The sequence below is a fragment of the Aethalodelphis obliquidens genome, unplaced genomic scaffold, assembly GCF_003676395.1.
Source record: "Aethalodelphis obliquidens isolate GAN/ISIS:26980383/991018 unplaced genomic scaffold, ASM367639v1 scaffold17, whole genome shotgun sequence".
NCBI classification, from domain to species: domain Eukaryota; kingdom Metazoa; phylum Chordata; class Mammalia; order Artiodactyla; family Delphinidae; genus Aethalodelphis; species Aethalodelphis obliquidens.
The window spans coordinates 32,739,171-32,755,887 of NW_020837961.1; the positions used below are offsets into that span (position 1 = coordinate 32,739,171).

The 16,717-nt window shown below is 46.5% G+C and overlaps 1 protein-coding gene across 1 annotated transcript in view; it reads right to left on the reverse strand.

Moving 5' to 3' along the window:
* DCHS2 (dachsous cadherin-related 2) overlaps positions 1–9,448 on the reverse strand; it is a 287,111-nt gene extending 277,663 nt beyond the window's left edge. Inside the window, exon 1 of the mRNA XM_027117241.1 lies at positions 7,094–9,448. Within this exon, the coding sequence (XP_026973042.1) occupies positions 7,094–9,130 (2,037 nt within the window). The 5' untranslated portion in view covers positions 9,131–9,448. The remainder of the gene's footprint in view (positions 1–7,093) is intronic.
* Positions 9,449–16,717: the final 7,269 nt, after the last annotated feature.

The window sequence follows — 16,717 nt, forward strand, 5'->3', positions numbered from 1 at the left end:
GGTACAGAGAACAAACTGGTGGTTGCCAGAGGGGAGTGGGGTATGGGGACTGGTGAAAGACGTGAAGGGAGTAAGAGGTACAAGCTTCCACTTATAAAATAAATAAGTCTTGGGGATGTAATGTGCAGGAAATATAGTTGATAACTGCAACAACTTTGTATGGTGATGGATGGTAACTGGACTTACTGTGGTGATCATTTCATAATGTATAAGAGTATTGAATCACTATGTTGAACACCTCAAACTATATCATATTGTATGTTAATTATAACTCAATAAAAAAAAAACATACTAAGTTACTCTGTAGACCAGAATCATGCCCTGCACAGATGAAAGGGAGCCCATGAGGACTCATGACCCATCACACCAAGGCCTTTGCCACAACTTACATCACACTGCCTCCCCTCTATGACTTTCACAGTGTTTTTGTCTGTGGCAGCGTAGGGGGTGGGGTAGGGGTGGAGGATAGCTATTGAGAGGTCATTTGAACCTTGCTTGAAGACACATGGGATTCCATAAACCCATAAGGAGATGTTACAAGCTTCCAACGTAAGCAAAATAGGTTTCTCCCTTCATTGCCAGACACATACATCTAACTAAAAACTGAATACACAATTTAAATTTTTTCTGCTTTTTGTGCAAGAGAATTTTTTTTTTAAGATTTATTTATTATTTATTTTTGGCTACGTCAGGTCTTAGTTGTGGCATGAGGGATCTTTCGTTGCAGCGTGCGGGCTTCTCTCTAGTTGTGGCGCACAGGTTCCTGAGCGCATGGGCTCTGTAGTTGTGGCGCATGGGTTCCAGAGCACATGGGCTCTGTAGTTTGCAGCACACAGGCTCTAGTTGAGGCACACAACCTCAGTAGCTGTGGCGTGTGGGCTTAGTTGCCCCGTGGCATGTGGGATCTTAGTTCCCTGACCAGGCATCAAACATGCGTCCCCTGCACTGTAAAGCGGATTCTTTACCACTGGACCACCAGGGAAGTCCCAAGAATTTTATTTGAAATGTCATTTTTACTTAGTCCTCAGCATTCACTATGTCAGGCAAAATAGTCTTCATCATTTCTAGAAGTCTTATTTACTAGCATTTAATAATATATAGCATGCATTCAGGACTTACTATGAGTCAAGCATTGCTTTGAGCCTACATGTACTAATTCATCACACACAAAAAAACTTTATATCAAGCTGATACCATTGTTATCCATATTTTCCAGATGAGGAAACTGAGGCACAGTGCCCAAGATGACAAGTAGTGGAGCTGAGATTCAAACCCAGGCACACTGATCCCATAGTCTGGCTATATTTTAGCTTAATTTTAGTCTTCAAAGCTAAGAACTCTCTACCATGTAATGTCAATCATCTTTAGTTCTAGAACCAAGAACTAGACAAAGTACTTGGAAGTTATACATTGACTGTAGCTAGAAATGTATCCCACAGATTCCAGGCTATACCCCTCCTATTACATAGCCAAACAAATTATCTGATCATCTTTCTCAAGCAGGAAAAGGGGAAAGGAAGTAAAGCCAGCTGATTGGCCTTGGGTAGCAGCTGGGTCGGGGACAGGGAGAGGAAGGCTACCAAAAGGAAGTCTGAGAGAATTCTACAGCCAATCTCAAGTACCTAAAACAGGTCATCAAAGCAAAGCCAGAAGCACATACCAACACATGCTGGGAACTACAATGGAAGGCCAGCAGGAGTCGGATAATCAGGGAAGATGACAGTTGGCAGGTAATCTAGACTCATCCTGGAGACAGATGCAAATGACCACTGTGGAAATCTCACATGCTTTCAGTGTGTGTGTACAGACAGGTCAGGTCCATTCAAAAGAGCCAGAATGAGACAATCATATATGGTAATGCAATTCTATGACCATCAAAGCTGGCACACACTAGGTAAGTACATAAGCTTGTATGTAAGGTAAGCAGTAAGAGTATGTCTGTAATAACATAAGGGATAAACAATGCAATTCAGACCATAAAATTCCAAAAGATCAATGATAAAATATATGGAGGAAAGAAACTTTACAATAAATTTAATATACATACAAATGAAATGTAAAAAAAATAAAATAGAAAGTAAAATCCTTTACTAGCTCTACCACTGGCTAGTAAATTGTTTTTCATTATGCTCTTCAATACAATTTAACAAAAGTGTTGATCTTCCAGTATATGAGATTGAGAACACCAGGAATTACAGGGACTCAAATACCATTAAATTGTAACAGCACAAGGCAATCACAATCCATCGTCTTACTAATACAAGTAAACAGCTGTAACACCATAAAGAACATTAAGAAAAGAGCTAGACAGAACAAGGGAACATTTAGTGGGAGGAGGTGGCATTTGAGATATGCCCCAAATCTCTCTGGTGTCAAGAACAGGCAACAGAAGACAAGGAACAATGTGGACAGAACGAGGGTGGCAACAATGGGTATAAATGAAGGGACAAATGAAGGCCTTGGTAACTAGTGTGGTCCAATTTGGGGAGGAATCAAAGATGACATGAAGGTGTTAGGAAACATCTTCCTTAATTCAAGGTTGGCACTAGGACAGCCTACCTCGGCATCCCTTGCCATCATCACCACCCAGACTTCAGGAGAGGGACTGCCAGCCCTGGACACTTTGACGAAAGCTACTTAATAACCCTTCCCTTAAATCATACCACCCCAAGAGGTGTTTTGGGTTTTCCATTTTTACCTCCACAGTACAGTTGAGACAAAGTTCACACATTTAGAAAGACTTTCCTAAAGGATGGGGATTCATAAAAGGAAGTAACCGCAAAAGATGTAATGAATCAGAAACAAGATATAGGTTAGTCCTTCTCAGGCCACGGAGCACAGTTGGCATCAGGCCTTCCCATCTCCCACATCTTCCCAGATGGTCGATATTATGTTTAATGCCCAGGCACCCCTCCTAGTCAGGCTCCTCAAAGTCAGACCAGGAGAGCAAACACACGAGCACAGCGGGTACTCTCTCTCACAGCCCGTGTGTGGAATCCCAAGGCCTGCTTTTTACACAATTAATTTATATGAGCCATGACCTTGTTCTGCACCCTTGTCACTCTCAGCAATGAAACACACAACCACTCCAACAAATAGCAAAATCACAGACAGACACACACCAAATGCATAAATACATCTATAGAAGGGATCCATTAACAAAATATAGAAAGTTTCAAAAAGGAGCTGATTAATGAAGGTTGGGGGAAAAAAGAAAAAGAGTAGAAGATAAATAACTTCGATTTAAAAAATGTCAGAATTTGAGATGTCAAAAATACTTCCAGGCAGAGATACGTACCAGGTAGAGAAATGTTAATCTGCAGTTAGTAAAGGAGGTCGACCCTGGAGATGTTAAAAAAAAAAAAAAAAAGTTGCAGTTCTGGAAATACTTAAGTAGAAAGTATAGAAAAGATCGAAGTGAGAGGAAGAAAAAACCTTTGGAAACGCCTCTATCACACTGAGTAGGGGACACAAGGAGAAATTGGCAAGACAGAGACAGAGAGGATGCAGTGAGACAGAAGGCAGTGAAGATGATGCATTCAAGAAAGAGGAAGTGGGCAGCAGCCCAAAATGCTTTAGAGAATGAGTCAGGTTAAACTAAGAAAGCCCAGCGGATCTGAAATAAAAGAACACAGCTGCCTTTGGAGAGGCAGAATTTAGCATAGTGGTGGGGGAGATCAGAACAGGGCGGGAAGGGGTGATCAGCAAGTGGGGGTGGGGCATATGCCTTCACATGGAGGAGGGAAGGAGATGGGACGGAGGACTTGGGACTCTACACTTGTCTGGCACAGGGACCTGGCCTCACTGCTGCCTCCCCAGCACCAGCACGAGTTCCTGGAATGTAATACGTACCCCATAAATACTGTTCATGGAATGTTGTTTATTCAATGAACGTTGTTGTCTGATTAAGCAAATGAATTAGTGAATGAACACAGTACTGATATTTGGGGGAGTACAAGAGAATAATCTTGTTATGGAACGTGTGTAATTCAGGTATGAAGGCTGCAGTTACATTGTTTGAAGATCTGGTCACAAGATAAAGTGGCACAGTGGATAAGAATTCCCCTGCCAATGCAGGGGACACGGATTCGAGCCCCGATCCGGGAAGATCCCACATGCCACGGAGCAACTAAGCCCATGTGCCACAACTACTGAACCCGTGTGCCACAACTACTGAAGACTGCATGCCACAACTACTGAAGCCCACGCACCTAGAGCCCATGCTCCACAAGAGAAGCCACTGCAAGGAGAAGCCCACGCACCACAATGAAGACCCAACGCAGCCAAAAATAAACAAATAAAAATAAATTTATAAAAACAACAACAACAACAAGATAAAGGCTGTCAGTGTAGTTCACATGGTTGGATTTAGCGTGGGGCAGAGAGTGGCAGTCTCACTGCCAAGAGAGACTGAGGTTAGTCTCTTTGATAGTAATCTGAAGAAAAAGAGAGCCTTTCAGGCCAGACACTAGAACTCAGAGGCAAACACAGGAGCAACTGCCTTGACCACGAAAACATCAAGAGGTGCTGAAGGGAGTTCCCGAGGGGCAGGCTGTCAAGAAGGGGCTCTCCACCTGGGGGGCAGTGGGGAGCAAGGAACTAAGAAATCCAGACAAGCGCCCACAAGGTTGTTAAAACCCTTTGGGGCTAGAGGTCAACCATCTCAGGCTGCTACCAGTTCTTGTCCTCTGTATTAAATCCCTTTGTTCGGCCCCACATTTAAGGTCTTTGGAAAGTTCCAATTTGGGTCTGAGAACATGGAAGCGTTCAGCCAGCACTGGGGGATGGGAGGGTGGCTGCCCTGGGGTCACAGTAGGAGCATAATAAGAGTGGAATAAGCCCAGGGATTAGTGTTGTGGAGTAACCACCAAGACACCTAGAAGTCTCAGGCTTTGTTTTATTAGGTGACATGGTATTCCTTTACAGGGAATCCAGGAAAGAACTTTTTTTTTTCCCTGTCGTTTCTCATTTGGGATTTTTATGGTTCTGACGAAGGAGAATTGAGCAGAGATGAGGTCTAAAGGGAGAAAATGGGTAAAGGGCAACAGAAACGTTCAACTGTAAGAATTGATATAATGGAATTAAACAAAGCCCTGGAAGAAAGAAGAGCCTATGAGATCCAAAGGGAGTGGGGGAGGTTTGTTTTTACAAAGTGGTATAAAGAAAGATTAAGAGTAAAGAGATCGCAAGCAGATGGAAGACACTCTGGGTGAGACTTAGACGACAGAGTCAGCGAGAGAGCTGATGCAGCACAGAAAGCTCACAAAGCTGCTATGGTGAGGTCGGAGAGCCCAGTGTATAAGAATGTGTCTGCAATCTTGAGTGGCTAGATTGCTGGAATTTCCAGAAATTCTAATCAGCACCCTTTAATACTACCTATAACAATACTTGGCAACCTGAAAGGTTTTTTGCGATTGAAGATGCAGTCTTGCACTTGAGGCAAGTTCAGCTCACCATAATGGATCTGCCACATACCAAGTCATAATAATGGGATAAACTCACATCTCATGGCAGAATCATCTCACAATTTTAGAAACAACTCTAAAAAGACAGGTTCTAATCAAAGGAATCATAATTAATTTACGCTGCTTATTTTCCTTTAAATAGAGTCCAGTTGTACTGTTTCACACCAAGATCCTTAAGGTCTTCCAGATGGAAGAAATTTTGGAAATTATCTAATCCAACCTCTCATCTATTATGACTTCAGTTTTCAACATCCATGGGAGACACAAAATTGGTGCCCACTGGCAGCATGCGCTCCTCTCCATTTCTCAGCCACCTTTGCAGTACACCTGAGGCCACGTGGCTAAGCTCTGACCAATGGGACATTGGTGGACCTGATCTAAGTCACTCCCAGCCCTGGCCCTACCTTGGATGGAGAAGGACCAATCAACCTGCATCGTATCAGACTCTGATTGAGATGTAAATACTTCATTATGTTATTCATCGGCATTTGTGGATCTGTTTCAGCAGCAAGCATTAATTGATTTTCAAGCCTTCTTTTAATAACCTAGCAACTCAATGAGTCGTCAGTCATGACAGAGAAAGGAATGGAGATTATTATTACCCACAGAGCAAAAGGATTAAAAAAGAGAGAAGAAGTCAGGTAACCCATTTTTAAAATACAGTGGCATCTTACTTATCTAAAGGTTATTGAGACGTGACTTATCAAGGCTAAAGCCTCACCCTGCCCGCACCACCCCCACACCAGAGAACCAAGAAATAAGCCATAGAGGTCTTAAAACAACCCAGGTTGAGAGCTAAATGGAGTTTTAGAGCTTCACTCACTAGTTAGCCTCTCAGGCTCTATTTATTTATTCACATTATCTTGGAGTAAATAAACCAGTCTTGGAAATCTAGTTTGTTATCTCACATCAGATAAATACTAGGAAATTGGAAGCCATAAGGAGTACTGCTAGAAGGGTGCACATCACAACATTCTGAGATCTGTCTATAAAGGATATCATCCATTTTATAAAGGATGATTGAGCCCCGCTACTCCTGAATCCAGAAGGCATCACTGGAGGAGGTCAGCCCGCAGCTGGTAAAAATGACTTATGTCCTCCACTACCTCTCGTAAACTTCCAGAGAAGGTAGGACAATGTATAAGAAGTCTCTGGAAATAGTTACTCAAAACAGTTTCAGTGTTTAAAGGCATACACTTGTTTACTTGAAAAACCAATGTGTGAGGGCCACCTCACTTCCCCAGGTGGCCACATAATGATCCTCAAATATATGCGACATTGCCATTTGCACACTGTTAAAAAGTAAAACCGAGAAAGGGTTGTTCCTCCCAAACCTATCTGGGTGCTCATATACAGACTGAAGGAAATCAGCATTCCATAAGCAAAATCAGGATCAAAATATAATGTGAGGTAGAAAAGACCTTAGAGACTATTCAGAAAAGTTAGGTGACCAGAGGGAACCCATTCATCTCCCTGCAGAGGAGGAACCAGAGCCCATGTCCCCTGCCTTCTCAGCTTGGGTATAACTACCCACATCACAATTCTCCTTCCTTGTACTTACTCACAACCTCTCCATCCAGGCCTCCATCCTCTCCTCCCAGGCCTCCCGATAGGCCTGATGCACTCACCTGCAGAAAGCAGTGTCCGACTGGGGCATGCTCCAGAAGGGTGGCGTTGTACACCTGCTTCAGGAAGATGGGTTCGTTGTCATTCACGTCGCCCACAGTGATGCTCACAAGGCAGGTGGCAGAGAGCGGGGGCTCTCCGAGGTCTTGGGCCACCACTCTCAGCTCTACGGCCTCCTGGACTTCTCGGTCCAGACTCCGGGTGGTGCTAATCACACCAATTTCAGGATCGATGCTGAAGGATGGTCCACACTCAGCGGTGGCCCTCAGAGCCTCCGGGTTGCAGCGCGCTGGGAGAGGGACCAGCGCGTAGCGCAGCCGGGAGTGGTCTGTGCCGGGCTCATCCTCATCGGAGGCGCTGACGCACACTACCGCGGTGCCGGGGGCCGCGGCCTCGGACACTGAGGCCCGGTAATGCTCCTGGCTGAAGAGAGGCGGCTGGTCATTGAGGTCAGCGATCCGGAGCAGCAGCGTCTCCTCCGTGCTCAGCGGCGGGGTTCCCGCATCCGTGGCCACCAGTCGCAAATCATACAGGTCTCTGCTCTCCCTGTCTAGGGGCCCCTCGACGCAAAGAAAGAATACCCCGGAGGAGCCTCCGGACCGCAGCGCAAAGGCTCCCTCACCGCCCTCCAAGGCCAGCGAGATGCTCCCGCCCCTGAGGCCCATACCGAGTTCCCCGACAGCCTCCTCTGCCTTCTCTGGGTCACCGTCCGCGTCGGACACGGAGACCCGAGCCACATAGTCGCCGACTCGAGCGCCCTCAGAGACGCGCGCGGCGCCTCCTTCGGTAAGGAAGAGTAGATGAATGGCGGGCCAGTTGTCATTCACGTCCAGCACCGCGATGGACACGCGCACGGTGGCAACCTCGGGCTCGGCACCTCCGTCGCGGGCCTCCACCACCAGCTGGTGCCAGGCTTGAGCCTCGCAGTCCAGCGGCCTCTGCACCCGCACCACTCCGCTCATCTCCTCCACCGCGAAATAGGCCGCGTCGCCCAGTGTCCCGCCACTGCCACCCGTCCCGGGCGCCTGCCGAGAGCGGATTCTGTAGCGCACGTGGCCATTGGGCCCCAGGTCACGGTCGGTGGCGCGCACACGACAGACCTCGGCGCCTGGCAGTGCGTCCTCGCGCACGGTGGCGCGGTACTCGCTCTGCTCAAATACGGGTGGGTTGTCGTTCTCATCCAGCACGCGCAGGTCCACCCGCAGGCTGCCCGTGCGCCGCGGGCGACCGCCGTCCCACGCCTCGATCTGCAGCTCGTGTGCTGCCACCGCCTCTCGGTCCAAGCGCCGCAGCAGCACCAGGTCTAGGGGCTCAAGGGGCGACGAGGACGGCGGCGACTTTGGTGACACCGGAGCCCCGTAGCGCAACTGGAAGAATGGTCCTGCGGGGTCCTCAGAAAGATCGGACGGTTGCACCAGGGTGTAGCCCTGTATGCTGAACAGCCCAGCGTCTGGGTCTTGGGCGCCTGGCAGGCGGAAGGCTGTACCTGGCGGGCTGAGCTCGGAGACGTCGAGTTGCAGGGAGTCGCGGGGAAAGCGGGGCGAGTGGTCGTTCACGTCGTTGACGCGGATCTCCACCTGCACCACCGCGCCCAGCAGCGTGGCGGCCACGAAGCTGTAGTGGTCCCGCCGCTCTCGGTCCAGGCGCCGCGCCGTACGGATGATGCCTGTGTCCGGATGCACGTGGAAGTCGTCCAGCAACGGGGAGTCATCCGAATCCTCGGACAGAAAGAAGCCGCCCCCCTCCTGCTGCTGCTGCGTGGCCGGCAGCCCCGCGCGGATGTCGCCGACTAAAGTGTCTGGAGGAAGGCCCTCGTCCACGGAAAGGCTGAGGTTGAACACCTGGGCAGACGAGCCCGAGGCCGCCCACAGCCATGCGTGCACGAAGAGCCCGAGCAGGAAGCGCTGCGCCCTGGCGCCGCCGCCGCCGCCCGACAGCCCGCTGGGTGACCCTCTGCTCCCGGGGAGCAGGAGGCGCTTCCCGGCCGGAGCCCCGAGCTGCTGACGCCCTTCGCCCATCCTCCGCCCAGAAGGGCTCATTTCTCCAGCTCCTTGGGAAGGCTCCCGGGTAACTGCCAGGTTGTGGCGCGATGGCAGAAAAATCCAGGAGCCTCTTCAGTGTCTGAACCAAAGAAGAAAAGACTTTGTTTGGCAAACAAAACCAACAGACACAGGAGTTCCCGAGGTTACATCTGCAACTGGTGAAAACGTCCTCCGCCCGCAGCTCACGCAGACAAGGAGGGAAGCTCTAGCTGCCTCTGCTGCTGCAGCCACCTCTTCAGCCCCTGGATTTCTTTAAACGAGTCTCATCTCTTTTCCTCTCTCCTTTTATTCTTTTTACATCTGTTCCTTGTTCTTCTCGGCTGGTTGTTTCGCCCTGGTAAAGTCAGGTGCATTATTCTTTTGCCAAATAGAATGAAATTATTTAAAGCGCACACACAAGGAGAGGCTGGGGGTCGGGCCGGGGAAGGGGGTGGAGTAAGGGCTGGAGGCCGGGAGCAAGGGCGCGCGGGGCCGGAGCGGGAGGGAGGGAGGGAGGGAGGAAGGGAGGAGGGAGCCGCGGCTCGGGCTGCGGTGTAGTCAGCGGCTCCGGGGGCGGCCGCACCCGTCGCGTCTCGGGGCGCCGGGGACCGCGAGGCTCCCCTCCGCCCCAGCCCCCTCCGCTCTCCTCCCGCGTCGTGACGCGGCGCACACCCGGGCAAACTCCCACCTGCGAGGCGCCGCTGCAGTGGGGCCCGTTCGTGGCTGGGCTGGGGACGGAGCAGAGGGAGGCAAACGAGAAAGGACCCGGAGATTTGGACTGTGGGGCGGGTGAAGGTCGCGCAGGCGAGGCGTTCGCCGGGGCTGCGCGTGCAAAGTGGTGAGGGGTGGAGGAAGGTGAGGCGGCAGCCTTTCCACGCTCTCCCCTCCTCCATCTCCTCGACGGGCCCTGCAGCCGGCCTGACGCTGGGCTCCGGCTGCGCAGAGAGGGTGGGGGTTATCATCACACTGGGGAGCCAAACTTGTGTTCTCCACGTGGCGAGAGAGACTCGTCCCCAGCGGAAGGACAGATGGAGTCAAAGGCCGATGCACAGCTGGGGCCAGGATGACTGCAAAGGCAGGGGGAGGCGGAAATTGGAAAAACCCTCGAGAAACCCCGAGAAATCTGTGACACACATGGTGCAAACCACGCTTTATTATGCCGCGCTACCACTCGGCGATGTGAGAGCGGCTTGTCAGTCCCCTCTGCTACCAGGAATGACGACAATAGATTCGGCTTGCGAACACTTTTTATGCATTCAGCGCCATCACGACACTTCCAGAATGGTTTACGATGCTGATTTATGGGCAGAAAGACGGGGTGGCTGAGGACCATCACCTCCCCGCGCTCCACCATCGCCGCTGAGCAGGGCAGTTTGCTGTCAGGGCAACTATTGATACCACTTTCAAAATAGCTTGTGTCTGAGCACAAGAAGAACGCCAATAAATTCCCATAGTCGGGGGTTTCTCTTCATTTATCTGTCATAATAGGTAAAAACTGATAAATTGCCTCTAATAAGAAATGCCTGAGGAGGGGCTCTCTGCCCTCTTAAGGATGGCTGGCCAAGTTTAGCAAATGGTTTCTGCAATTTTGCTTTTACGCCAGAGGGAAGAATTAATTTCCTTGATACTGTTGCTCCTCTTTCGGGAGGACCGAAAGCCCTGCCTAGCGGTTCCTTACAGCAACAGCAAGATGCCTTTTTAACATATATAACTGCTAACCTACAACCACACCATCATCTCCATGTCTGATAAAATAATAATAAAACAATGTATTTTACAGCAAACACATTGCACGTATGGAGACATTACTGAAATAAATTCAGCGTCCCTTCACCAATGAATCTCCTCACCACTAAGGAGATATGTTACCAGTCTTTAGGGTCTCCTTTCTCCTCAGCCTTTGCAGTCTCACCCTAGCTAGGCCCTTGCCTCCACCCTTGCGCCTTTGTAAGTAATTATCAAGCAAGCATCCAGATTGATATCTTAAAACTAACTCAAATCATGTCACCCCCCCTGCTTAGAACCTGTCAGTATATTTCCATTATACTTGGATTATAATTCAGACTTCTTCAAACAGTGCAGGACTCTACCTAATATGGCCCTATCCACCTTTCGGACATCATTGCTGCACATCCAGCTTTCCTGCCTTCTTTCTGATCTTAGTGCCTGTTGTGGACTGAATGTATCTCCCTCAAAATTCGTATGTTGAAATCCTACCCTGCCCCTGGCTTTAGGAGGCCAGGTCTTTGGGGTGATTAGATTACATGAGGTCATGGGATTAGTGCCTTTATATGAGTGAGGAGAGATCCTGCAGCTCTCTGCTCTTCACCATGTGAAGGTAGAAAAAGCCAACAGTCCACAAACAGGAAGAGGGCCTGCAACAGAACTTGACCGTGCCGGCACCCCTGATCTCAGACTTCCAGCCTCCAGAACTGTGAGAAATACGAATCTGTTGATTATAAGCCCCCAGTCTGTAGCACTTTGTTACAGCAGCCTGAACAGACTAAGACAGTACATTTGAATTGTGAGAAATTTTCTGTGCCTGGGAGTTCTTTCTTCTGCTTTGTGAAGAGTTGGCTGTTTCTCATTCAGGCCTCAACTCAAATACCAACTGTTTCGAGACCTTCCTTGACCACCCTACCTACCTCAAGTAGCTTCTCCACCTTAAACTCTGTATCCTCATATTTGATTTCATTCACAGCACCTATCAGCACCTGAAATTAGCTTGTTTTATTCATTTGTTTATTAGATTATTGTGATCTCAACCCTATTCATGCACTGTAAGCACTGCTTTATCCCAGAACCTAGAGGAGTACCTACCACATAGTGAGTCTTTATTCACTAAATATCTATGGGATAGATGACTGAATGGGTGGTTGGTTGAACTAAAGAGTAGATGGAAGGATAATCTGTTGAAGGAGGAGTTTGAGGCCAGAGCTCAGAATTAACTAGCATGAGATCTTTTGTTGTGATGAGTTGTATCTTCTCAATTTACTCCTTTGGAACATTCTATGGAGCTTTTTGAACTGATTTTTGAACTTCTTCAATTTATTTTGCAGACTGTACTGCTATCAAATATTTACCTGAGTCTAAAAATAAAGGAAAAGCAGCTAGTTTTTCCACATCTTTCACCGACCCATTCATTGTAAATAGCGGTTTAGTTTAGAAACAAGTGGAAAATCAGGAACTTGAAACATCTATTTTCCTATCCACTTTTAGGCTTTCTCTTTCAGTATGTGCAGCTCAAGGTCTCCTGCCCATTTCACAATGTCCTTCTTTGAATGTCCTGAGCAGCCTTCTAGAATTAAGAATTCAATTTAGTTGCGTGAAAGAAATAAGAGCATTTCTCAAATATGCAAAAAAAAAAAAAAAAAAATTTAGATAGCACAGGAGCTAACAGCCTGCAAGAAATAGGTCCAGATCTGCCCCCTTGACAAAAGCAGCAGGATGTAACTGGCAAGAATTTGGGTTTTGAAGCTGGGCAACCCCAGTTCTGCTCTATAATTTTGGGCAAGTTATTTCAACCTCGTTAAGCCTCGGTTTCTCCTTCTGCAAATTGAGGATTATAATATATAACTTACAGGGATGTTATGAGCCTCAAATGAGACAATGTACATGGATTAATACACAAAAAGTATCCAGTAAATATTACTTCTCTTGCCCTCTGTTATTTGTGTGATTAAATATTTTAGGGGTGAAGTGTTTGGGGATTATCAGTAATATCAAACTCTGACTTCATAGCCCCCTTGAGTGTGTAGAGAGGGAAGAAATAAAGTTTCTACATTCATGAACAGAAACTATCATGGGCAGAAAGGTTCAGAGCAGATCTTCCCCTGGTGTTACTTGGTTTAAGTAGTACAGGAAGTCCATCGTCAAAAACATTTTCTCCCAGACTGTAGATAATCCTTCACTTTGCAACAGTTAAATGGTCTAAATAGGTACTAAGGGCTCAAAGCATCTTACATTAACCCTTCAGGAAAGGAATTATAATTATTACCCCCATCTTACAGATGAAAAAACTGAGATTCAGGGCACCACAAGTAACTTCATCAAAGTCACATAGGTATAAGTGGTGGTATACATGGTGTCCATGGTCTTCTGAGCTCTTCACTGGTCATTTATCATCTCTGTGATTCTCTGCTTAAAGCAGATTGTCTTGCTTCTGAATTCTCATTGAAATCCATACAGTGAGATAGTAAGAGTTTTGGAAAGACCTGGGAGAACTACAGAAAGAAGAACTTTGGACAGCATGCTTGGCTGAATGGTGGGATGGCACAGGAGAAAAGCCATAATTAAGTGCCTACTTGGAACTCAACAGAAAGAAACGAACTATTTAGAAATGGTACTTAAAGGCAAGTGAGGAGGATTGTGTGGGACATGGAGGGTTTCTTCCCTTCCTCTCCCCCAAGGGGAGGACCCTCTGAGGTCAGGAAGGACAGTATGACGTCAGGGACTACACTTGCCATCTTTGGTTCATATGTCATCTGTCTAAAAGGATGAACTAAAGAGTGTTTGGAGCTTGTGGTGGTTAAATTTTATATGTCAACTTGGCTAGGCTATGGTGCCTAGTTTGGTCAAACACTAGTCTAAATGTTGCTGTGAAGATATTCTGTAGTTGTGATTAAGATCCCTAAGGAGTGGACTTTAAGTGAAGGAGATTACTCTTGATGATATGGTGGCCCTCACCCAGTCAGTTGAGAGCCTTATGAGCAAAATCTAAGGTTTTCCAGGAATTCTGCCTCAAGACTGTAACTTAGAAATCCTGCCTGAGCTTCCAGCCTGCTGGCCTGCGCTACCAGTTTTGAACTTGCCAGCCCTCACAATCCTTTAAGCCAATTACTGTATGTCTCTTGGTTCTGTTTCTCTGGAGAGCTCTGACTGATACAGAGCTTTATAAGAGGAAATGATTTAGTGTCTAATATCATAGTCTGTATTTCGTATCTGCATATATTTTTTGTTCTTAAAGGTTTAAAATTATGATCCTGGACATGTTGGGGATCTTGTCCAGATAGGTAATCACATGATAGGTAATCAGGCACACCTTCCTACCTTAGGACCTAAGCCATCCCAGAGAGATAGGTGATAGTCCTTTCCCTCTTTTTTGGCGTTGAGAACTGATTCTGTATGCACCCATTCTATTTTCTAAACCCAACAGAATATGATTTAATTTTATAGAGTATTAGTCTCTGTTTTGGGTATCAATATATAGTTATTTCCTCTGATTCTTCAAGAAGAGGAAGAAAAACTGGTCAATAATTTCTTTATAGCAACATTTCATCATGCAGTTGAAGGGAAGTATAACACAGCTTATCATTAAGTAGATTTAGATATATCAAATCCTATTTTTCAAATCTGTAGAAGCTGGAATTATATGCTAAAGTTCTCTCTACATTTGAAGATTATAGTATAAGTAGGTCTGAGACAGAACCCCTAGCTAAAGTAATTCCTGCCCGATTTCCCCCAAGTCCCCCTCTCGCTCATAAATTGCTTATTCTCCTTCCCAGTAATTGGTAAGGCAGACCAACTTCTCCCCACTCCCTTCGCCAGGCTCCAGATGGCCTACAAAGGCCAATCAAATCTGCTCAAACACATAGGCTTTAAGATTTGGCTTTTCCGACTCTGTCTTTGGCACACACATGCACACACACACACCCCATCTTGCTTTCCCTGAAAGCCTTTCTTTAGATGAAATGATCCTAGCTTCTTATTTCCCCAATCCTTTAATCATTTTGTTTCTGTTCTCTGAACTCTTTCCAATTTCCCTATATACTGTATAAGATGTGGAAACCAAAACCACACACCATTTTGTAACAGGGTCTATGCATTGCCAAATCTAGGGAGGCTGACTTACTTTTTCAATCAGCAATCAAAGCCAAGTCCAACAGGTTGTTAACAAGTAGATGTCTGAACAGGTTTGACACCCCCATTCCAATAAAGCAACACCTTGTAAGTAGATAATTATTCAGTGTGGAAAGGTAATTGATTAGCTTTCACTCAAAGGAATTTTTAGAATATGCATGTATTTGTTTAAGACAGCATGAAGGTTATAGCTAGTGAAGAGAAAGATAAATAGTATTTAATCCTGCCCATATTTTTCTAGGTGTAATTGCTCTTTGTGTGAAGTAAAGGAACCTGATCTGTTTCCTGAGACAAAGCAAAGTTCACTGAAATACATATACATAATGTATGTCATAATAATTCCAGGCAAGAGAAAGCAAAGGAAATACCCAGAGCCCTGCCAATCCCACAAATATTCAGTGAGAAAAACACCTGGATTCTCCCCAAGCCACAGCTGTTCAGTTGGAAAACGCCTGGATCCCATTGAATCAAGGCAGTCAGGGAAAAGAGCCACATCCGGCCCAGTGTGTCTCCGCAGTCCGACAGGCACACATGAATCCTATTTGATCAAGACACAGTTATTTTGGAAATAAATAGGTCCTGCTGGTTTCAAGATGGTTCACAATTAGCACCCACAGATGGGGATGAACTGGGTAGAGATATTATCTATGAGAAACTCCCTCAATACACAGACATTTGGTAAGAAAACTTGTGCCACAGATTTTGGCCATGTCAATATCTCGGTTATTTTTCTCATGGAACATATGTGGATCTGGCAGCACTGCTGGTTGATTAAGTTTGCCTGGATCACACAGGATCTGAGGGTTTTGCTCTCTTTAGATTTAGCAGTGTGTGTCTGCAAAGAGAAACGCAAAATTGAATGTCAACCTTACTCGTTAGTATGATCAACAACACAGTAGCATAATCACAATAGGAATGTTCCAGGCCTTTCTGAACACATGTGAATTAAGGAAATAACTTATCTCTAACATCACAATTTATATTTTCCACATATGTCCATCTTTTTTTTGCGGTACGCGGTCCTCTCAGTGTTGCGGCCTCTCCCGTTGCGGAGCACAAGCTCCTGACGCGCAGGCTCAGCGGCCATGGCTCACGGGCCCAGCCGCTCCGCGGCATGTGGGATCCTCCCGGATCGGGGCACGAACCCATGTGCCATGCATCGGCAGGCGGACTCTCAACCACTGCGCCACCAGGGAAGCCCCTGTCCATCTTTTTTTGACATAAACATCTTTTGTGTCTAAGGCAACATTTTCATTACATTTTCCAAAAATTTTTCAGCAATTCATAATAAAAATACTACTATCAGTCCTGAAACAAACCTGAAAATTAGGCACATATTTACACAAATTAAATAATCATTGAATTTTTCCACTTCTAGGCATATAGAGTTTCTTACAGCTACTATAATTTATAAGGAGTGAATCAGTGCTTAATACTTTTAAGGACTTTTTAAATTGCAGTCCAAGCAAATCCTAAGGAGAGAGCCTATGCTTTGAGAAGCCACAGACTTGGAGTTTGAGGGCTCTAGAACCTTGAGGTCCTGGGAGAGTCTCTCCTACCCAGTGAGTTCCCCAGAAAACAGGATTGCCATCCCTGGAGGGGCTGTGGTAGAAACTGCTTCATAATGTTCAGGTGCCCCTCAACATTTTTCTGCCTCTTGCTGATTTCTTATTTCCCATAACTATTTGTATCCAGTGCAAAAAAAAGAGAGAAACACAGAGGAATGAAATTCCAGAAGCTCTTGGC